The sequence below is a fragment of the Ostrinia nubilalis genome, chromosome 1, assembly GCF_963855985.1.
Source record: "Ostrinia nubilalis chromosome 1, ilOstNubi1.1, whole genome shotgun sequence".
In the NCBI taxonomy this organism is placed as follows: Eukaryota; Metazoa; Arthropoda; class Insecta; order Lepidoptera; family Crambidae; genus Ostrinia; species Ostrinia nubilalis.
In genome coordinates this window covers 6,936,521-6,954,198 of record NC_087088.1, presented here as the reverse complement: position 1 = coordinate 6,954,198, position 17,678 = coordinate 6,936,521, and the positions used below count along the sequence as shown (strand labels likewise).

The window sequence follows — 17,678 nt, the reverse complement described above, 5'->3', positions numbered from 1 at the left end:
ATTTTGGTGCTTGTAGACGTTCTGTTGTCTAGTTTTAGTTATTATCTTGCTGTGTACCTACTTGCATCGAATAAATATTTTTCTTTCTTTCTTTCTTTCTTTCTTTACATATGTATTCTGTGCTCCAACGCACACACGCACACACGCACACACGCACATTGTTTTGATAGATAATATGATCTTAGACTTAGACAACAGTGAGTGCTTGTAATTTAATATGAACTTTATGCCATAGCAATAAAGCTCAAATTAACTACGTTTTAGTTACAAATCATTTGTATGGGAAAAAGAAAAGGGCTATTTTTAGGGTTTTTCCAGCAATAATTCTAATTTTTCTCGCCGTAAAAACCATCCTTGAACTTCAACGAACATTTTAAAAAAAGATTTGGCCAAATTGGTCCAGGCGTTGTTGAGTTATGCGCTTACCAACACATTTTGCGATTCATTTTTATATTATATATTAATGTCACCTATTATAGGTAACAAGCATCGTTTACATTAAGGAGCATACCTTCGCAATCTATCTATATTGTGCTAAAACGCGCTAATCCTTTGTAGTGTCGCGGGCGGTGATCATACTGCGCGCGCGGGATTCGCTTCCAATCACGCCGGACCGCGGCCTGATTAATGCCTACTAAGCAGCTCACTACAGATGCTCTTTCTTTGTGGTAAAGTGATTTGTTTTGTTTTAATTGTTACGCTGAGTAAGTCCTTCTAACCCCGTCTATATTGTGCTAAAATGCCCTAATCTCTTGTAGTGTCGCGGGCAGCGATCACACCGCGCGCGCGGGATTCGCTTCCAATCACGCCGGACCGCGCCTGATTAATGCATACTAAGCAGCTCACTACAGATGCTCTTTCTTTGTGGTAAAGTGATTTGTTTTGTTTTATTTTTTACGCTGAGTAAGACCTTCTAAACCCGTTTATATTGTGCTAAAACGCTCTAATCCCTTGTAGTGTCGCGGGCAGCGATCACACCGTGCGCGCGGGATTCGCTTCCAATCACGCCGGACCGCCGCCTGATTAATGCATACTAAGCAGCTCACTACAGATGCTCTTTCTTTGTGGTAAAGTGATTTGTTTTGTTTTATTTTTTACGCTGAGTAAGACCTTCTAAACCCGTTTATATTGTGCTAAAACGCCCTAATCCCTTGTAGTGTCGCGGGCAGCGCTCACACCGTGCGCGCGGAATTCGCTTCCAATCACGCCGGACCGCCGCCTGATTAATGCATACTAAGCAGCTCACTACAGATGCTCTTTCTTTGTGGTAAAAGACGATAGTGATTTCTTGTGTTTTATTTGTTACGCTGAGTAAGACCTTCTAAGCCCGTTTATATTGTGCTAAAATGTACTAATCTCTTGTAGTGTCGCGGGCAGTGATCACACCGCGCGCGCGGGATTCGCTTCCAATCACGCCGGACCGCCGCCTGATTAATGCATACTAAGCAGCTCACTACAGATGCTCTTTCTTTGTGGTAAAGTGATTAGTTTTATTTTATTTTTTACGATAGTAAAGACGAGTCTCTGGTTAACTACTTCACTAGATCTTAAAAGGAATTCAATGATGTAATTTTTCTTTGTCTGTGAGCTGTATCACATTGTCAGACTATAAGACACTGCCACAAGCATCTAGGCAGATATAGCATGTGTCAAGAAGATTTTAGACTCCGAATTATATTTCTTCGTCTTACTTGAAAAAAATAATAATAAAGGATTCTTTCTCATCAGGTAGCCATATTAAAATCAGCGTAACACGAATAATTAGTCATATCCATCAAAAAGTAAAAGCCAACTCCGTATTCACCTAGATTAGTAATGAAGTGTGGCTCTTTGAATCGCACTACATTTTGTAAAGTTATTTTTTATCGCGCAATAAGTACCCAAGCACTGAATTTCACTCCTATTTGCGTTCTAGATTTGTCTTATGAAAATAAGTGGGCAAATAAAGCGTTGCCGACGACAAGTGACTGACTGGCGGGCAATTAGCGGCCGGCGGCCCTGCAATAAAAGGGCCTCTTAGTTTCACTTAATTAAAAAGCCGACGAGAAAAAATGCTGAGGAATAAGACCTCGCCGCGAGTGGAGACCGAGTGCAGTTTCTTGAGAAACACTTGTACTGGACAAAGTTCTTATCAACGCCATTTTTAGTCTTTCATTGCAGGACTTTACACAAAAACCTTATTTATGGACGATGGTCCATGGTAATCTATTTCCAATGGCTTCCTACAATTTTAATCAAGTTGGAATGAAATGGGCACTGGATGCACTATTTTAACTCCACAGGAATGAGCCTTTGCCAGAAAGAACTTTTCTCTTGACGAATACCTGTTAATTATCAGCTTAGGCCCAAGAGTACAGTTAGATTTTCCATGTCACTAATGTTCGACAAATATAAAAAGTAGGACAGGTTGTGTATGATTTTTGCTATAAACTTATCTTTTTAGACCGTAACTGTTTCGTTTTATCATTAAACTGTCTAAAACATTAGGTACTCCCTTTACTTTGTTTACTTTAACTGCACGAACAAAATACAACGCTTGTAACTTTACACGGCTGGGACAAACGCACTAAAGAGCATCATAACTTGTGCTACACCATCAGAAGGCTACTAAAATCCACAGGCTGGTGATATAAAAAGGTAAATGACGGTTGGAAGTAGGTCAGGAGTGGTGAATGAATCCAAATCGCATAATGTGCCCAGACATTACCGTGTCATGAAGGTTTAAAGTGGGTATGTTGGGCTTTTGCTATTGATACAGAAGTGTGTGGATTTTCCCGCAACAATAACTAAGCAGAATTCCGGTTTAAAAAACATTCAAAATTATATTTTTTCTGTTATGTCTTAAACTACTCGTATCTGACCAAACTTGATGATCAATGGTTAAATAGGACTACATTCAATATATACCTATCGTCACCGTCGTGGCAGAATTAAATAACTGACAAAACCAAAGTTGCGAGATATTCACGTTTTTGTGTTTTTTTTCGTTAAAAATGGCGATAACTTTTAAGGGTTAAAATATTTTACTGTCGGTCTTTTGATATTTTAAACAGCAAATTTACCTTTATTAATTCAATAGTATTCGATGATGTTACTTTGTATTATTTTAAATAAAAAAATAAAAAATGTAATTATTTAGTTTTGCCACAACCGTATTTTACAACTAAGTTGCAGTTATTTAGTTTTTGTATGTCACTTATTTAGTTTTGCCTCAACCAAGGTATTACAAAAACGAATATTTCCATTGAATAAGTACACTTGTTTAATTTTGCCACACTTTTATTGACCTAAATGTTGATTTATTCATTTTATTTTATTTGTTTTGTCAATGCAATTTTAGTCAAAATCTGTAAAATTGTTAAGTAATACTAGAATATACCTACTTATTTAATACCTATAATTTTTTAACAAATTGGTATGGTAACCATCAACATCAGATTCCTATAACATTGAAATACAATTGAAAGAACCAACATGGAAATGAATATCAAAATTAAAATAATCCAAAAACAATAAAACTGTAATAGGGATCTCTCCCTAGGGATCCATAGGGATTCCTTACCCTCAACGTCATAGCAGAACGACGTTCAATGTCTCTGCAGATCTCCGTTGACGCTAAGGCACATCGGCAGCTCAATAGACAGATATGGAAGTCCTTGCAACATGATGTTCGCAACTTTAATACAAATAGTATTAAAGAGGCGATAGAGCGGAACCAAGGCTTGAAAGTGTTCGCAAGAGACTACTCTATTGGGAGAAGCTAGCTTACGAAGCTGAAGACTGCGGAAGGTAGTGTAACGTCAACAAAAGCCGAGGTTCTGGGTGAGATTGAAAAGTTTTATGGACAGCTTTATGGATTTATGGACAGGATGGCTCTCAAACACCTAAAGAACAACAAGGTACCGGGTGATGACGGAATAACCTCGGAGCTTCTGAACGCGGGTGGAACATCGATATTAAAGTCAAGTCCTTCAGAGACTATTTAACTTCGTCTTACTCCAGGGAACAACGCCAGAGGCATGCAACAGAAGCGTGGTGGTCTCTTCTTCAAGAAAGAGGATAAAACCTTGCTGAAGAATTACTGACTAATCTCACTTCTAAGTCATGTCTACAAGCTGTTTTCTAAAGTTATCACGAATGATCTCGCGCGTAGGTTCGATGACTTCCAGCCTCCCGAACAAGCCGGTTTCTGAAAAGTATCGGTACATATCGAGGTGCTGAAGTGCTTATACACGCCACCATGTTGGTCCGAGTACAGGAGTGGAGTACGAGGGCGATTCCTCTGCAGCGAGGCATGAGGGAGATGTTATATCTCCGGATCTCCGAAACTATTCACCGCTGCATTGGAAGACGCTTTCAAACTCCTTGAATAGAAAAGATTCGGCATAAACATCAACGACGAGTACATCACTCACCTTCGGTTTGCCGACGATATTGTGTGGTCAGTGCAAAATCACTGGAAGACCTCGGCACAATGCTCGAAGACCTTAATCTCCCAAAAGGTAGGCCTTCGGGTGAACAACATGGAAAAACGAAGCTTTTGTCAGTTTTGTCGAATGTCTATGTTGCGCCCTACCCAGTTTCGGTTAGGAGCTCGAATCTCGAGATTGTTGACAAGTATGTCTACTTCGGACAAACGTTTCAACTAGGTAGAGAAAGAGGTCGAATCCAACTCGGCTGGGTAGCGTTCGGGAAACTACACAACATCCTTTCATCCAAAATATTTCAGTACCTAAAGACGAAAATCTACGATCTGTATGTGTTACCACTGATGATGTATGGCTCAGGAACGCGGCCTCTTACTATAGGCCTTATAAATAAGCTCAAAGTTGCACAGCGTGCTTTGAAGAGGGCTATGCTCGGTTTTTCTGTACAAGAGACAAGGCACATAGTACGCAGAACTGACAGACGATGGGGCAGCAAGGTTCTGGAGTGGAGGGCACGTACCAGAAAGCACAACGGTGACTTCATAAAGGTAGCAAGAAAGCACTGGATGCAGACCGCTACCAGCCGGTCATATTGAAAATCATTGGGGGAGACCTATGTTCGGCAGTAGACGTCCTATATGGCTGAAATTATGATAATGATGAAGGTAACTATCCAGATTCAACATCTGAGTAATGAACATTGAAATTAAAAGTAACATTTAAAGTAATGTTACAAAAATGAAATAAATCAAAAACACAATTGTACGAGTATTTTGAAGCAATGTTTCGGATTGAGTTGTGGCAGAATTAAATAAAGTGACTTGTTGACTTTCTTAGTACAAGTATTTTGAAGCAACGTTCGCAGTGAGTTGTGGCAGAATTAAATAAAGTCACTTATTCAGTTTTACCACGTAAATTCTACAACAAACAGAGTTGTAATTTATGGTCAATAGTTTCACTAAACTGAAGATATCTTTGGAAATATCATAGATATTGCCACGAGAATAAGATCAAAATATAGGTAACACTTTCTACTATACAAAAAGTGGAAAAAGTGGTTTTTGCCAAAAGTGTCAGTTATTTAATTCTGCCACGACGGTGACGCTATATACCCTAGATATTTAATAAAATTTGCTCTTTAAAAGCCTGAGACTCTCAAACCGGGTAACCTCATAATGCCCAGTGATTGTAATAATTATGTATGGCTAATCAAATAAAGCCAAAATCATGGTATTTTATACATGATAGAAGTAAGTAGTTTTTTTGTAAGAGTCTCCCTAAAAATAATTTTAGGTAGACGACTCTGCCTGTCACTTGCTGAGCCTGTTGTTTTCAGAGCCTTTAACGTAGCAAATACTCGTAGTCTCGAGAAATTCAATAAATAACTTTGATGTACAGGTTTTTATCTTAGTTGCAAATTCCCTAAGTAGAATTACATAAGTGAAGTCACCTCAATCAACCTCCGTAATAGGATCTACATAAAGCATGTTGGCAATATATTACTGTAATGGAAGCTTGTAATGTACACGACAAGGTATGTTTGGGGTCACACATGGCCCATCCGTCAATGCGAAAGTACTCTATAATACCTTTGCGGTATAGTCGACGACATAAATGGTCAATTTAAAATATTGACCATTTATGTCGTCGACTTTGACAGGTGTTTTAAACTTCCTTGGTCAGTCTCTGGTGAAGATCCAATCCAATAGTGTTGCTGCTTGACTAGACAAAGTGCAAATTATAATCGCAAACCAGTCGAAAAGTGGTCGAAAAGCCCCTTTTTTGTATGGAGTTTTGACGGATTCGATTTTCGATTCGATTAAAAAGTGCGTTTTGACTAGACCCACAGTTTCTTTTTCCCTTCCATTTTCATTTAATTTTTTTTTCTTTTCGAACAGATATGTCTATCCAATATAGCTTGATTAGAATGACAGCTGTCATCAAAAGTAACGACATAACTTTGTAGTAGCGATCAATGAGAGCAAAATATTGGCGGACAAGAAATAATTCACGTCTGACCTACAAACAATATTTTCGACGACAGTGCTTCCAATAAAAATGATAATTTCGTGTAAATGCAGCGTTAAATTACACCAATAAGTAGTAATTCGAAATTATAAAAATCAAGCTAGAGTATTAACGACGTCTCTACAAGGTTATCTCGAGTTACAAAAATGTTAGTGTTGGGACATATCGACAAATGTCATATTAAATTAAAACTATTTTTTTAACATATTTAACAAATTTTTTTTCTAACTCATTTTTTAACATATTTAAGTCAAGTTATGCGTTTTTCTAAATGTTCACTATTAAAAACCAAAAAACATTTCATTCTTAAATAATCAAACATCGGAAATCAATCACCGGTAATTTTTTGGGTATTCATAGCACCGTTGCTCTAGAAGAGATGCCCACCGCCCTCTAGCGAGAGGAAAAAACCACTGAAGAACACTGATGATAATGACTACGACTTAGGTTGTACACCCTTGACATGAATTTTAAATTTTACTGTCTTTAAATTTAAATCATAATTGTCATTTTTATGAATAAAGATATATGAAGAAAAATTGGGTGCATTTTTTCATATCATTTTTTCGAAAACTTATCGATACATCTATGTGAACCGTACGAAACATACCCATCACTATTCACATTCGTTTGACAGCCGTCATTCTAATCAAGCTATATTGGATAGACTATAGTTATATTTTGGGAATGGAAAAAAAACATTAATATTAATTTACTTTAATCGTTTAATAATGATGACAGTTTCATTACCTCCAGGTTTTACTACGTGGTTCTTTAAAAGGTTTAGTCCGATTTGGCCCAATTTACCATTGTATATTTTATTATTACCCGACTGCACCAGAAGGAGGGTTATGTTTTCGAGTGTATGTTTTATGATTATAAGTATAATTTTGTATTCGACTGTAGCAATAAATTATGGCTCAGAATACGCATCTATCATGAACTGCCTTTGACCCAGTTCAAGATGCCAGTCTCCGTCACGTACAGTTAGCACATTAGACTTTACATTTTTATTACAAAATGACACGTATTTCGGCTACATAAGATGCAGTGTTTAACTTGATAAGACTTCATAATTATGTACAAAAAGATATAAAATTAATTTTACCTCATGCTGTCAAGGAAAATAAGAAGTAAATAATTTATTTTTCAAGAAAGAGTATCCAATATATTGAGAGAGTAGAATGAACGATGAGCTATGAATATTGGAATCTTATGGTCATGGATAGCATAAACATAAAGATATCACGATTCAAAGTGAATTTATGAGCAAAAACTGATGACTCATGAATTGATTTTCAAATGGGCGCCTTTCATTATTATCTGCAATACAGACAAATTTTCTTCTCTACAAATTCAAAAATCGTATTAAGTTAAGCAACCTCCGTCCCACATTAACAACATGTCATCAAATTAACGTTAACTTCACAAACTATTCAACTCATACGTTCAAGGATCCCAGAAGCTAAGTAAGCTTTTTAGGTCACCAGACCTCAGAAATAAGTTGCAGCGCGTTTTAAAAGCGAAATAAACTACTGAAGTCACGAGCTAAAAGCTGGTAAATTATAATTAGTTTAGTGACTTGCATTACACACATGTCCCGGAGGAAAACACATTAACCTCTTTTTCGTTTCGTCTACCCATAAAGACTGAAATCGTAAAGTTGATGCCGTTTTAGGGCCGTTTTAATATCAGCATGATTGGATCGGTTAAGCGAATAGGATACTTCAGATATATCAAAGCTTTGGGACTTTTACGCTTTTGCAGAGATTCTCGTAGCGTTAGGTTGAATGAATGCCTGGGAGAGCTATTTTGGACGTGTATAAGTGTCCTAAAAAGGACCTATTGAATGTGAATTTTTGTCCTTATAAGGTTCTGCACCCAAAGAATTTCAACTGAAATTTTTAAATAAGCACGGGTTATGAACAAGTTTTAATTTACAGTGGAATCCCGATTATCCGGATCAATTAAAACAAGGGGTGTTCCGGATAATCGAAAATCCGGATAATCGATTTCAAAGTAAAATCAAACAAAAATTAACTTTTTACACTAGAAAGGGTTTTCAATACATCATTTTAGACCATTGGATGAATCAAATTCTTATAACAATGAATCAAGACGACGTCTGTACCGTGTTACGGTGGCAGCGCCTTGCCGTTTTGATGGGTCCAGACCCTAAATCGGTAATTAGAACCGGGAAGAATGACTCCGGATAATCGGATATCCGGATAATCGAAGTCCGGATAATCGAGATTCTACTGTAATTTCGAATGACCATTCACATATTATTTTGCATTTATCTAACTCTCTCTTCTTCTTTCTTAAATTAAAATAATCCGAAAAAGAAATTCAATTAGCAAAACCATTTCCTTATAAGACTTGTATCTTTCTCTAATTAAAAACAAAATCTAGCCCCGTGGTAATAACAAAACCCATTTCAAAATATTGTTAAAACTCACTGCACTTTTGAACTGTTCCCTCAAAGACGTGAACTTATCTTAATGTTGCCATCTGATGTTGCTGTTATATCTCTAAAAAAGTACCCCCTTTGGTACATTAGGGGAGATATTTTTCCAGAGAGGTGTAATTAGCAAGGAGTGAAGCCCTGAGGATGTCTTTTTGCCTGACTTGTTTTGTTTTAGTGTTATTGCTATTCAAGCAAATGATTGTGGGGGAGATGGAATTAACTTTTTGTAACACGGAAATAATGACCCTTGTCTGATTTTGTAGAAAAAATGGTTTTCGGGGTGGATTTTCCCGAAAATGTAGCCTATGTGACAGAATAGCGGAAAATCCTGAATTTTCACGATGAAGCATAAACCCAAATATTAAATATTCTGAATGTTAATTTTGTGTAAAATAAGCAAACTTTTAAAGTAATCACTAACCTTAAACTAAGATCGTGATACAATTAACTTAGGCTTAAATGTGGTTTTAAAACGGATTTAGAATTTAGAAACACCCCTCAATTTACATAGCAATCGCATCTTTAAACCTCCAAACGTTCTGACAAAGTTACAATATCCGAGTACTTAATTAAATTGAAAAGCTAAATCAGTATGCATTCAATGAGCCGTGCAAGTGATCCCAAACCTCCAAGAATTAAACGCCGAAGACTTTCGTATCACCCCTTGTCCCTATCCAACCCCTGCAATTAAAACGCACTAGAAGGGTTGGTTGCACTGCTTTTGAAATTGCAAACACGTCCATTGTTTTAATCTACTCCTCTCTTAGAATCCGGGATATTATACTAAAACGGTACCACTAGTTTAACCAGAACCCTCAGTCTCGAGCAAGTTTGTTACACGCAGGAGATACCAAAGTGTCTTCAAGCGCTGGACGGTGGCACGAGCGCGGGAATTCGCCAACGTATACTTGATTGAAATATTAATTTCCAGAGACTCTATCCTGCTTACTACTGTGAAATAACCAGGCAACTATGTTAAAAATAATAATTAACAATGTTTTCAAACAGTCTTGATTATCAAAGCCAACTGTGAGTTGTGCAAATAATTCACTTTGTTTATTATAAAAATACTGATTGCTAATAATACGAATATCAGCCTTATGTTTCATTTCTTATCTAAATTACTTTTCGAAGAAAATTAACCTGCGACACAGTCTGTGTAATTAGATAATATGAATAAATTATTACACACACTTTTTAAGAAATTAGGAGGTTAAGAACGCTAATAGGCGACGTAATTGAGTCCGAAATTGTAGGGGTGATTTAACCCTTTTAAATGAGATACTTAAAAGCATTTTTGATTAATTCAACGACCGTCAGAACATTACTCTATCAGCCATGGAAACACGCGGTCAGTCCCATATATTCGACATCAATAAATTCTTCTGGAAAATTTTCGGGATATGGCCTGGAGAGATTCCAAAGCAATATTACAAATACTATTCGTTCCTGTACATCTCAATAACGACGGTTATGTACAATGGTTTGCTAACCTTAAATTTATTTTACACGCCCCGAACCCTTGAAGGGATGATTGGAGAGGTCATATTCTTTTTTACTGAAGTGGCAGTGGTCGCGAAAATAGTGATGGTCCTTGTACTGAGAGAAAAGATTATCTCGATACTGAAATTAATCGATTGTGCTGAATTTGAAGCGTGGGATGCGACGGGAAAAGACATTTTGGATAAAATGTCGTCGATTTATATGACCTGCTGGAGAGCCTGCGCTGCTGTATCAAACATCTCGTATTTCTTTTTTATAATTTTACCGATTTTTTCACACTTCATTTGGAAGGCTGATATTGAGTTGCCTATATGCAAGTATTATTTCCTCAGCGATGAAATTAAGCAAAGATACTTTATGTTATGGTTTGTTTATCAAGCTATTGGGATATACGCCCATATGTCATATAACATAAATATCGATTCCTTTATATCGGGTTTGATGTTTGTGGCGATACGACAGCTGAAATTGCTTAGCCACAACTTTTCTCAAATACAATCCAGAAATAATTCTCTCCTAACTGACTCCAAGTCAGATTTGGTAACGTTGCATAAATTACTAAAGCATTATGATATTATTATAAAGTAAGTATTTCAGGTTGATTTGTAGGTAATCTTAACATTTTATGTTTTAGGGTGTTTTAAATGGTTTGCGTTGATTTCAGATATTGCTACGATATTCAAGACATCATAAGTTTGGTCATGTTCATACAGTTTTCTATGGCATCGGCAGTTATATGCGTTACAATGTTTGGATTGCTAACAGTAAGTGCAACTGCTGAAATACAGTATTTTATTCAGGTTTCAGGTGTCATTTTCTGTTGAGTTTTTAAAGAAAATTATTCATTTTTGAAAACCTAATACAATTTCCCAGGTATCTTCACATGAAATATTCTATGGAATGCTATCATACTTATCAGTGATGACGTCACAGATTTTCGTCCCATGCTATTTGGGAACACACTTGGATTATGAGGTACGTTCTATGGACACCTTCTTTACCTAGTTTAACACAGGGTTAAAAGTCATAGAGTTGCTTTTGTATTACGTTAGTTACTCATAGTGATTGACTTAAAAACATTTTTTTTAATGGTTTCAGAGCCAAAATTTAATGATTGCTGCCTACAACTGCAATTGGGTGCCCCAGTCCGAACCGTTCAAGCGCAGTCTTCGCCTCTTCATATCGAGAGCCAACACTCCTATTGTCATCCAGGGCCTTAAGATATTCCCGCTCTCGTTGAAAACATTTAATGGAGTAAGTTTTTAATCTGAAACTACGAGTTGTATTAGGTACTTATATAAATTTTAAGGAATTCGCGGTTCAGAGATCCTTTAAGGTCATAAATAAGGTTTATTTTAAATTTATTTATAGTGGAGTCTCAAATGTTTTCGGCGTTCATTTTCCTTATTTTAAACTAGCTTTTGCCCGCGGCTTCACCCGCGTGAACTTTAGTGTCACAGATCGGCATAAATTATAGCCATGTTAATCTGGGTTACAAACAATAATTAAAGTTTCAACAAAATCCGTTCTGTAGTTTTTGCGTGAAAGAGTAACAAACATCCAGACATCCAGACAACCAAACTTTCGCATTTATAAAATTAGTAGGATAGCAACGAGTCGAGCGTGATTTGAACTGCACACTTTGTAAGGCGTCCAAACTATTTTTGAGTTAATTTAATTCTGTATTTAATTTGTTTTCAGATAATGAAGATGGCATATTCTTTCTTTACTCTTTTGCGGAAAGTGCAGGACCGTGAAATGTAATTCACAAATAATTACGTTGTTGTTTAATAGTGTTGTCAAAGTAGTAACAACCGAATTTATTTCAAATTGATTTTTTTAAGTATCTACCTGTGTATTCTATCTAGAGTAGTAATAACCTATGCTTGAGTTTGAATTGTATCGTGAACATATTTTCTAAATACGAGCCCACAACATGCCATTATAACACATTCATTTTACCCAACTGCTGTGCTGCTGTGTAGTGCTACTAAGGATGCAGAACATTTTGTTAGCTACTTCGTGCTTTTCCTTGTGCTCTCCTGGATAGTGCTAACGAGCCTGGTCATTACTGTGCGTGTCCTGAGAGCAACTTACAAGGACATGGTTAAGTCTTCTGTTTATATCAAAATATACATACAATATTAATGTCAGTGACATGAATATTATTCACGACAAACCCATTTAAATAATTGGCTACTACTTATTGCTCAAACACTCAAAATATTGTAGTAACCTAATAATTTCAGTTTACAAGTTTTATTATGACGTCTAAGGCCTGGTTGCACTATCTTACTTTAACTTTGACAAACGTCAAAAATCTGTCAAACTCCATACAACACCGGTTAACGTTATAGTTACGGTCAAAGTTTAGTGGTGCAACTCGGCCTTAAATATGGGGTAAGTTTTAAAGAAGCTAGCATTTCATAATGATAGACTTTTACAGATATCACCTGTGCCTTTATCATACATCGTCATATCAATTAAAAAAAAATGTTTGTATGTACCTATACCTAATAATATCAGTGTTAGTCAAAATAAAGTTGCTTAATTCTTTCAATAATTAGATTTTAAGATCAATCATTGAAGGACTTGACTTGCGTACAAACAAACAAACTTGGTGTTTTATTATTATTCTGAATTTCTCCAATAAGTAGATACTTCTAGTATACAGTATTAATTCCTGAAAAGCAAATAATTGCATTGCAAATTGATAGGCAAAAGAACTAAATGACAGGCCGTGTAAATATTGATGAATCGTCCAAATGACAGCCTTTCCTACCCTATGTGTTTAATTTTCATTAGCTGTGGGTAAAGCATCAGTACTAGCTGTATTGTTAAGCTGTGACACGTCTGTGAGTCTAAATAAAAGTATTAACTAATCTATCAGAGCTTTTAAGGAGGTTTGGTATCGGTTATTTGTTTAATTACTTTACTTTTTGTACGCTACTTAATATCATTTGTTTATGATTTGCATTTGCTTTCTCTAAAAAATGGATCAAAAATTAAATTATTTAATTTCGGTTCATATTAGTACCTACTAAATATTCTTATATTTTACAGTTTAAAATATGTTTCTTTTGAGAGAAAAAGACGTGATATCATCGAATACCCAATCACAAGTATTCAAGCCGAACATATTTTTTTGGAAAATATTCGGATGGTGGCCAGAAGTTACATCAACCATTTACTATAGATGCTACTATATTTCTTTTTTATCGCTAACATCTGTGGTGTACTTGTTCCTTTTCACATTGAGCCTACTTTACTCTCCGATTGAATTGGAAATTATCATTGCCCAAGCTATGTTTTATTTTACGGAAATTTCTGGTCTATCGAAGATATTTATGATAGTAATAAGACGAGAGGACATACAGAAGGCTTTCAAAATGCTGGATTCTGAGGAATTTCAAGGAGATGACGTGATTCCTAGAGAAATTATAAACAAGAATAAGGTTTATTATTTAAAATATTATAGGGCTTGTGCCACATTCTATTACATAGGATCATTTTTTCTCCTTTTCCTGCCAATCATTGAGTACGTAGCCGGCCATGCGGATTTAGAATTGCCTCTCTGCCAGTACTATTTTTTATCTGAACATGTCCGAGATAAATACTTCAATGTGATATTTATTTACCAATTTTTCGGTCTGTTTGTATTGATATCGGGTAACGTTAATATAGACACGTTTATCTGCGGATTGCTACTGATGGCCATAGCTCAGTTCAGAATGTTGAATTGGAAGATGAGTAATTTAAAAATGAACCCACTTGATTTGGAAAACGAGTCTGACGATGAAGAAACTATAATGATGCGAAAGCTGAATAAATGTTTGAAGCATTACGATCTAATTTTGGAGTAAGTACCTACACCACACACCAACATTAATTCTGGTTTAAAATATTTCCTAAATATCCTCAAATGTTACAAATCCTTTCAGGTACTGTGATCACATTCAAGACGTGCTAAGTGCAGCAATATTTGCCCAGTATGGGACGGCCGCAGCCACTATGTGCCTATCTATGTGTACAGTTCTCATGGTTTGTGTAATTTTAAGTACCTATGATATTTTCAGCGACAAAAATTGTTGAAGGCAGTTGCTGCTACTTACATGGAAATAACCATTTTTTTTAATGTTATAGTATAAAATTGTGTGGTTGTGTATTTCAGCCAATGGCAAGTGAGGATTGGTTGTTCATGGGATGTTACATAGGAGCAATGACACTAGAAATTTTCCTTCCTGGTTTATTAGGAGCTGAACTAATGAATGAGGTATTTTAAAGTTTTTTGGTATTATTCAGTGAACTTTTAAACATAAACTAAACTTTTAGAGTTAAAAGCTAGTGGCAGCCGCGTACAGTGCCGATTGGATACCGTGCTCAGAGAATTTAGGAGCATTTATTCTGTGGTTGAGCACGCAAACAAACTTAAAGTAATCACCTCAAATGAGTAGAGCTAATGTTATATTTTTCTCAGTAAACTGTATAAACTAAACTTTTTAGAGTCAAAAGCTAGTGGCGGCCGCGTACAGTGCCGATTGGATACCGCGCTCAGAGAGTTTCAAGTGCAGCTTCTGCCTCTTAGGAACATAAATTTTGATATTCTAAGGTAGAGCACGCAAACAAACCCATAGTAATCGCCTAAAATGAGTAGAGCTAATGTTTTATTTATCTCAGTAAACTGTATAAACTAAACTTTTTAGAGTCAAAAGCTAGTGGCGGCCGCGTACAGTGCCGATTGGATACCGCGCTCAGAGAGTTTCAAGTGCAGCTTCTGCCTCTTAGGAACATAAATTTTGATATTCTAAGGTAGAGCGCGCAAACAAACCCATAGTAATCGCCTCAAATGAGTAGAGCTAATGTTATATTTCTCTCAGTAAACTGTATAAACTAAACTTTTTAGAGTCAAAAGCTAGTGACGGCCGCGTACAGTGCCGATTGGATACCGCGCTCAGAGAGTTTCAAGTGCAGCTTCTGCCTCTTAGGAACATAAATTTTGATATTCTAAGGTAGAGCGCGCAAACAAACCCATAGTAATCGCCTCAAATGAGTAGAGCTAATGTTTTATTTCTCTCAGTAAACTGTATAAACTAAACCTTTTAGAGTCAAAAGCTAGTGGCGGCCGCGTACAGTGCCGATTGGATACCGCGCTCAGAGAGTTTCAAGCGCAGCCTCCGCCTCTTAGTAGAGCGCGCAAACAGACCCATAGTAATCACCGGCCTCAAGATGTTCACGCTTTCTTTGGAAACCTTCACTTCGGTGAGACTCTTGACTTATTCATGGGTTTGTCTCAATGAGTTTAGTTTTAAAGTCTGAGTAGAGATACTTTTAGAGGAAACGCGGACGGCATTTGGTGCACAAATGCATTGTCTTTTTGACAGTGCTACGAGTAGCTGCAATAATATAATGTGAATAGAAGGACCCATAAATATACCTCTAAGTAATAGAGGTAGGTAACTAGGTAGTTAGTGGATTTGAGTATGAAACAAAAAATATGAAAGGACAAAGAAATACATTAGAAATATATTAATAATTTTGAAATTCTCTTTTCTGTATGAATTTCATAATTTCAATTTAATTAATTAGGTTTATTATTTTGGGTCGATATTATAATTGTAACTATTAACTTATAATTTTACTGAATATATTAACAAAAATGTATTAACTAAAGGTTGGGGTGTCTGATGTTTTGGGTTTATCACATTCGTGTTAACAAAGCATGCTAAAAATCTTGAATATTTCATTTAAAATTACAGATCATAAAATTGGCGTACTCGTTCTTCACGCTTCTGAAAAATGTTCAAGAAACAGAAATTGCATAATCTTCACAATGTAGCAGCTTGAAAATATTACTCGCTTCAACAAAATATTTTTAATCTTAAGAAAATGTATTCTTTTAAATTCCACTATAAATGTGAACGTGTTTTATTGCAATAAATTTTGATTTTACTCTAATATAGATATTACTATGGCTTCAGTAGTTTTTGTTTGTCAATGAAATCGTTGACCCTTACCTTCTTCCTACTTTATTTTTTTGGCCTATTTTTATCACGGTGAAATCGATATTTGACAGAACGTAAAACACTTTGACACAATGTTCGTAATGATGACTGTTACTTTTTATATTAAAGAGTTTAGGCTGTAGCCACACTATGTTGATTATAACGATTGACTGGGTGCCAAATAATTTCACCTACGGTCAGCGTCAAATAGTTCGTGACATCCAAGTGGTCAAAAAGTTGAAAACACAACCTTATTCCAATCGTAACAAAACATGTTGCGAACTTTTTGGCTACTTTATGTGTTATGAACTATATGACGCTGCCTGTATAATTTATATCGTAAACATGATTAAACTGTTTCTACCTGTATAAAGACCTCGTATTTCGCGACGCAGGTGCCCAAATCACGGTGCAATCAAGGCGTTCGAATCAAATTTTGCGTATTCCACTAATAGGTGACGCCACCTGCACACGGATCATTACCAGGCGGGCTGGAATCGTCAATTAATGCCGTTATATCAAACCCAGTCACGTGGCGTAGCGATAATTGCTATGACTTATATAAACGATTGTAGTTATTTGAATTGCTAAATGTTACACCTAGAGCGGAATTGGGATATTGTAAAGATGTTTACAGTAGACTTACTTAAACTCACTTATAACTTATCAAAAATAGCTCAAGATTTTTTAACAATAGATTTGTACTGGGAAAACGAAATCATCACTATAATCTGTTCTAGATAACATCAACGTAACTGTGGAAAAAAACATTATAAAAATAGATTTCCCAGAGCATATTTTACAATCTCGAAAGCGCATAGTCTAGTAATAGTAGAGTTCATATTTTATTGAAATAATAACGAAGAACTTCTAGAATATCAAAAATAATGAAACTACTGTACTATTTGTATTTTGGTTGTATGGCCGACCTGTAAATTTTAACTAACGCGAATTCGCGATCTTAATTGAATTCGACAGGCGTGCGCGTAATTATTGTTACAGTAAGTGGATTACCACCCTTCAAATAGTTCTAGTTCTATACATTGAAAATAGCTCTTAAGTAAAGCTTTACTAATCACCAGTGAAATAGCTTTGTGCCAAAAATGAATAAAGATTCCAGGCATAACTTAATTTATCGTTTCTTATTTCTTAAAGCTAAGTATTGCGTGCCAAGATTTTTTTCTCAACGTGGTGTTACCATTAATTTATGTACATTGTTTGTATAGCTACGAGACTACGAGCGCTACGATG

At 36.0% G+C, this 17,678-nt stretch overlaps 2 protein-coding genes across 2 annotated transcripts; both read left to right on the top strand.

Annotated features, from left to right (window-relative positions):
- Window positions 1–10,260: 10,260 nt before the first annotated feature.
- On the top strand, window positions 10,261–12,189 carry LOC135075377 (odorant receptor 2a-like). The gene is made up of 5 exons (XM_063969825.1): window positions 10,261–11,009; window positions 11,090–11,189; window positions 11,299–11,400; window positions 11,524–11,679; window positions 12,127–12,189. Exons 1-5 carry the CDS (start codon window positions 10,261–10,263, stop codon window positions 12,187–12,189), a joined length of 1,170 nt encoding a protein of 389 aa, XP_063825895.1.
- A 1,307-nt stretch (window positions 12,190–13,496) lies between these two features.
- LOC135075386 (odorant receptor 2a-like) lies at window positions 13,497–16,280 on the top strand. The gene is made up of 5 exons (XM_063969832.1): window positions 13,497–14,284; window positions 14,367–14,466; window positions 14,597–14,698; window positions 15,529–15,684; window positions 16,182–16,280. The coding sequence occupies exons 1-5, from the start codon at window positions 13,497–13,499 to the stop codon at window positions 16,245–16,247; spliced, it is 1,212 nt and encodes a 403-aa protein (XP_063825902.1). The 3' UTR covers window positions 16,248–16,280.
- Window positions 16,281–17,678: the final 1,398 nt, after the last annotated feature.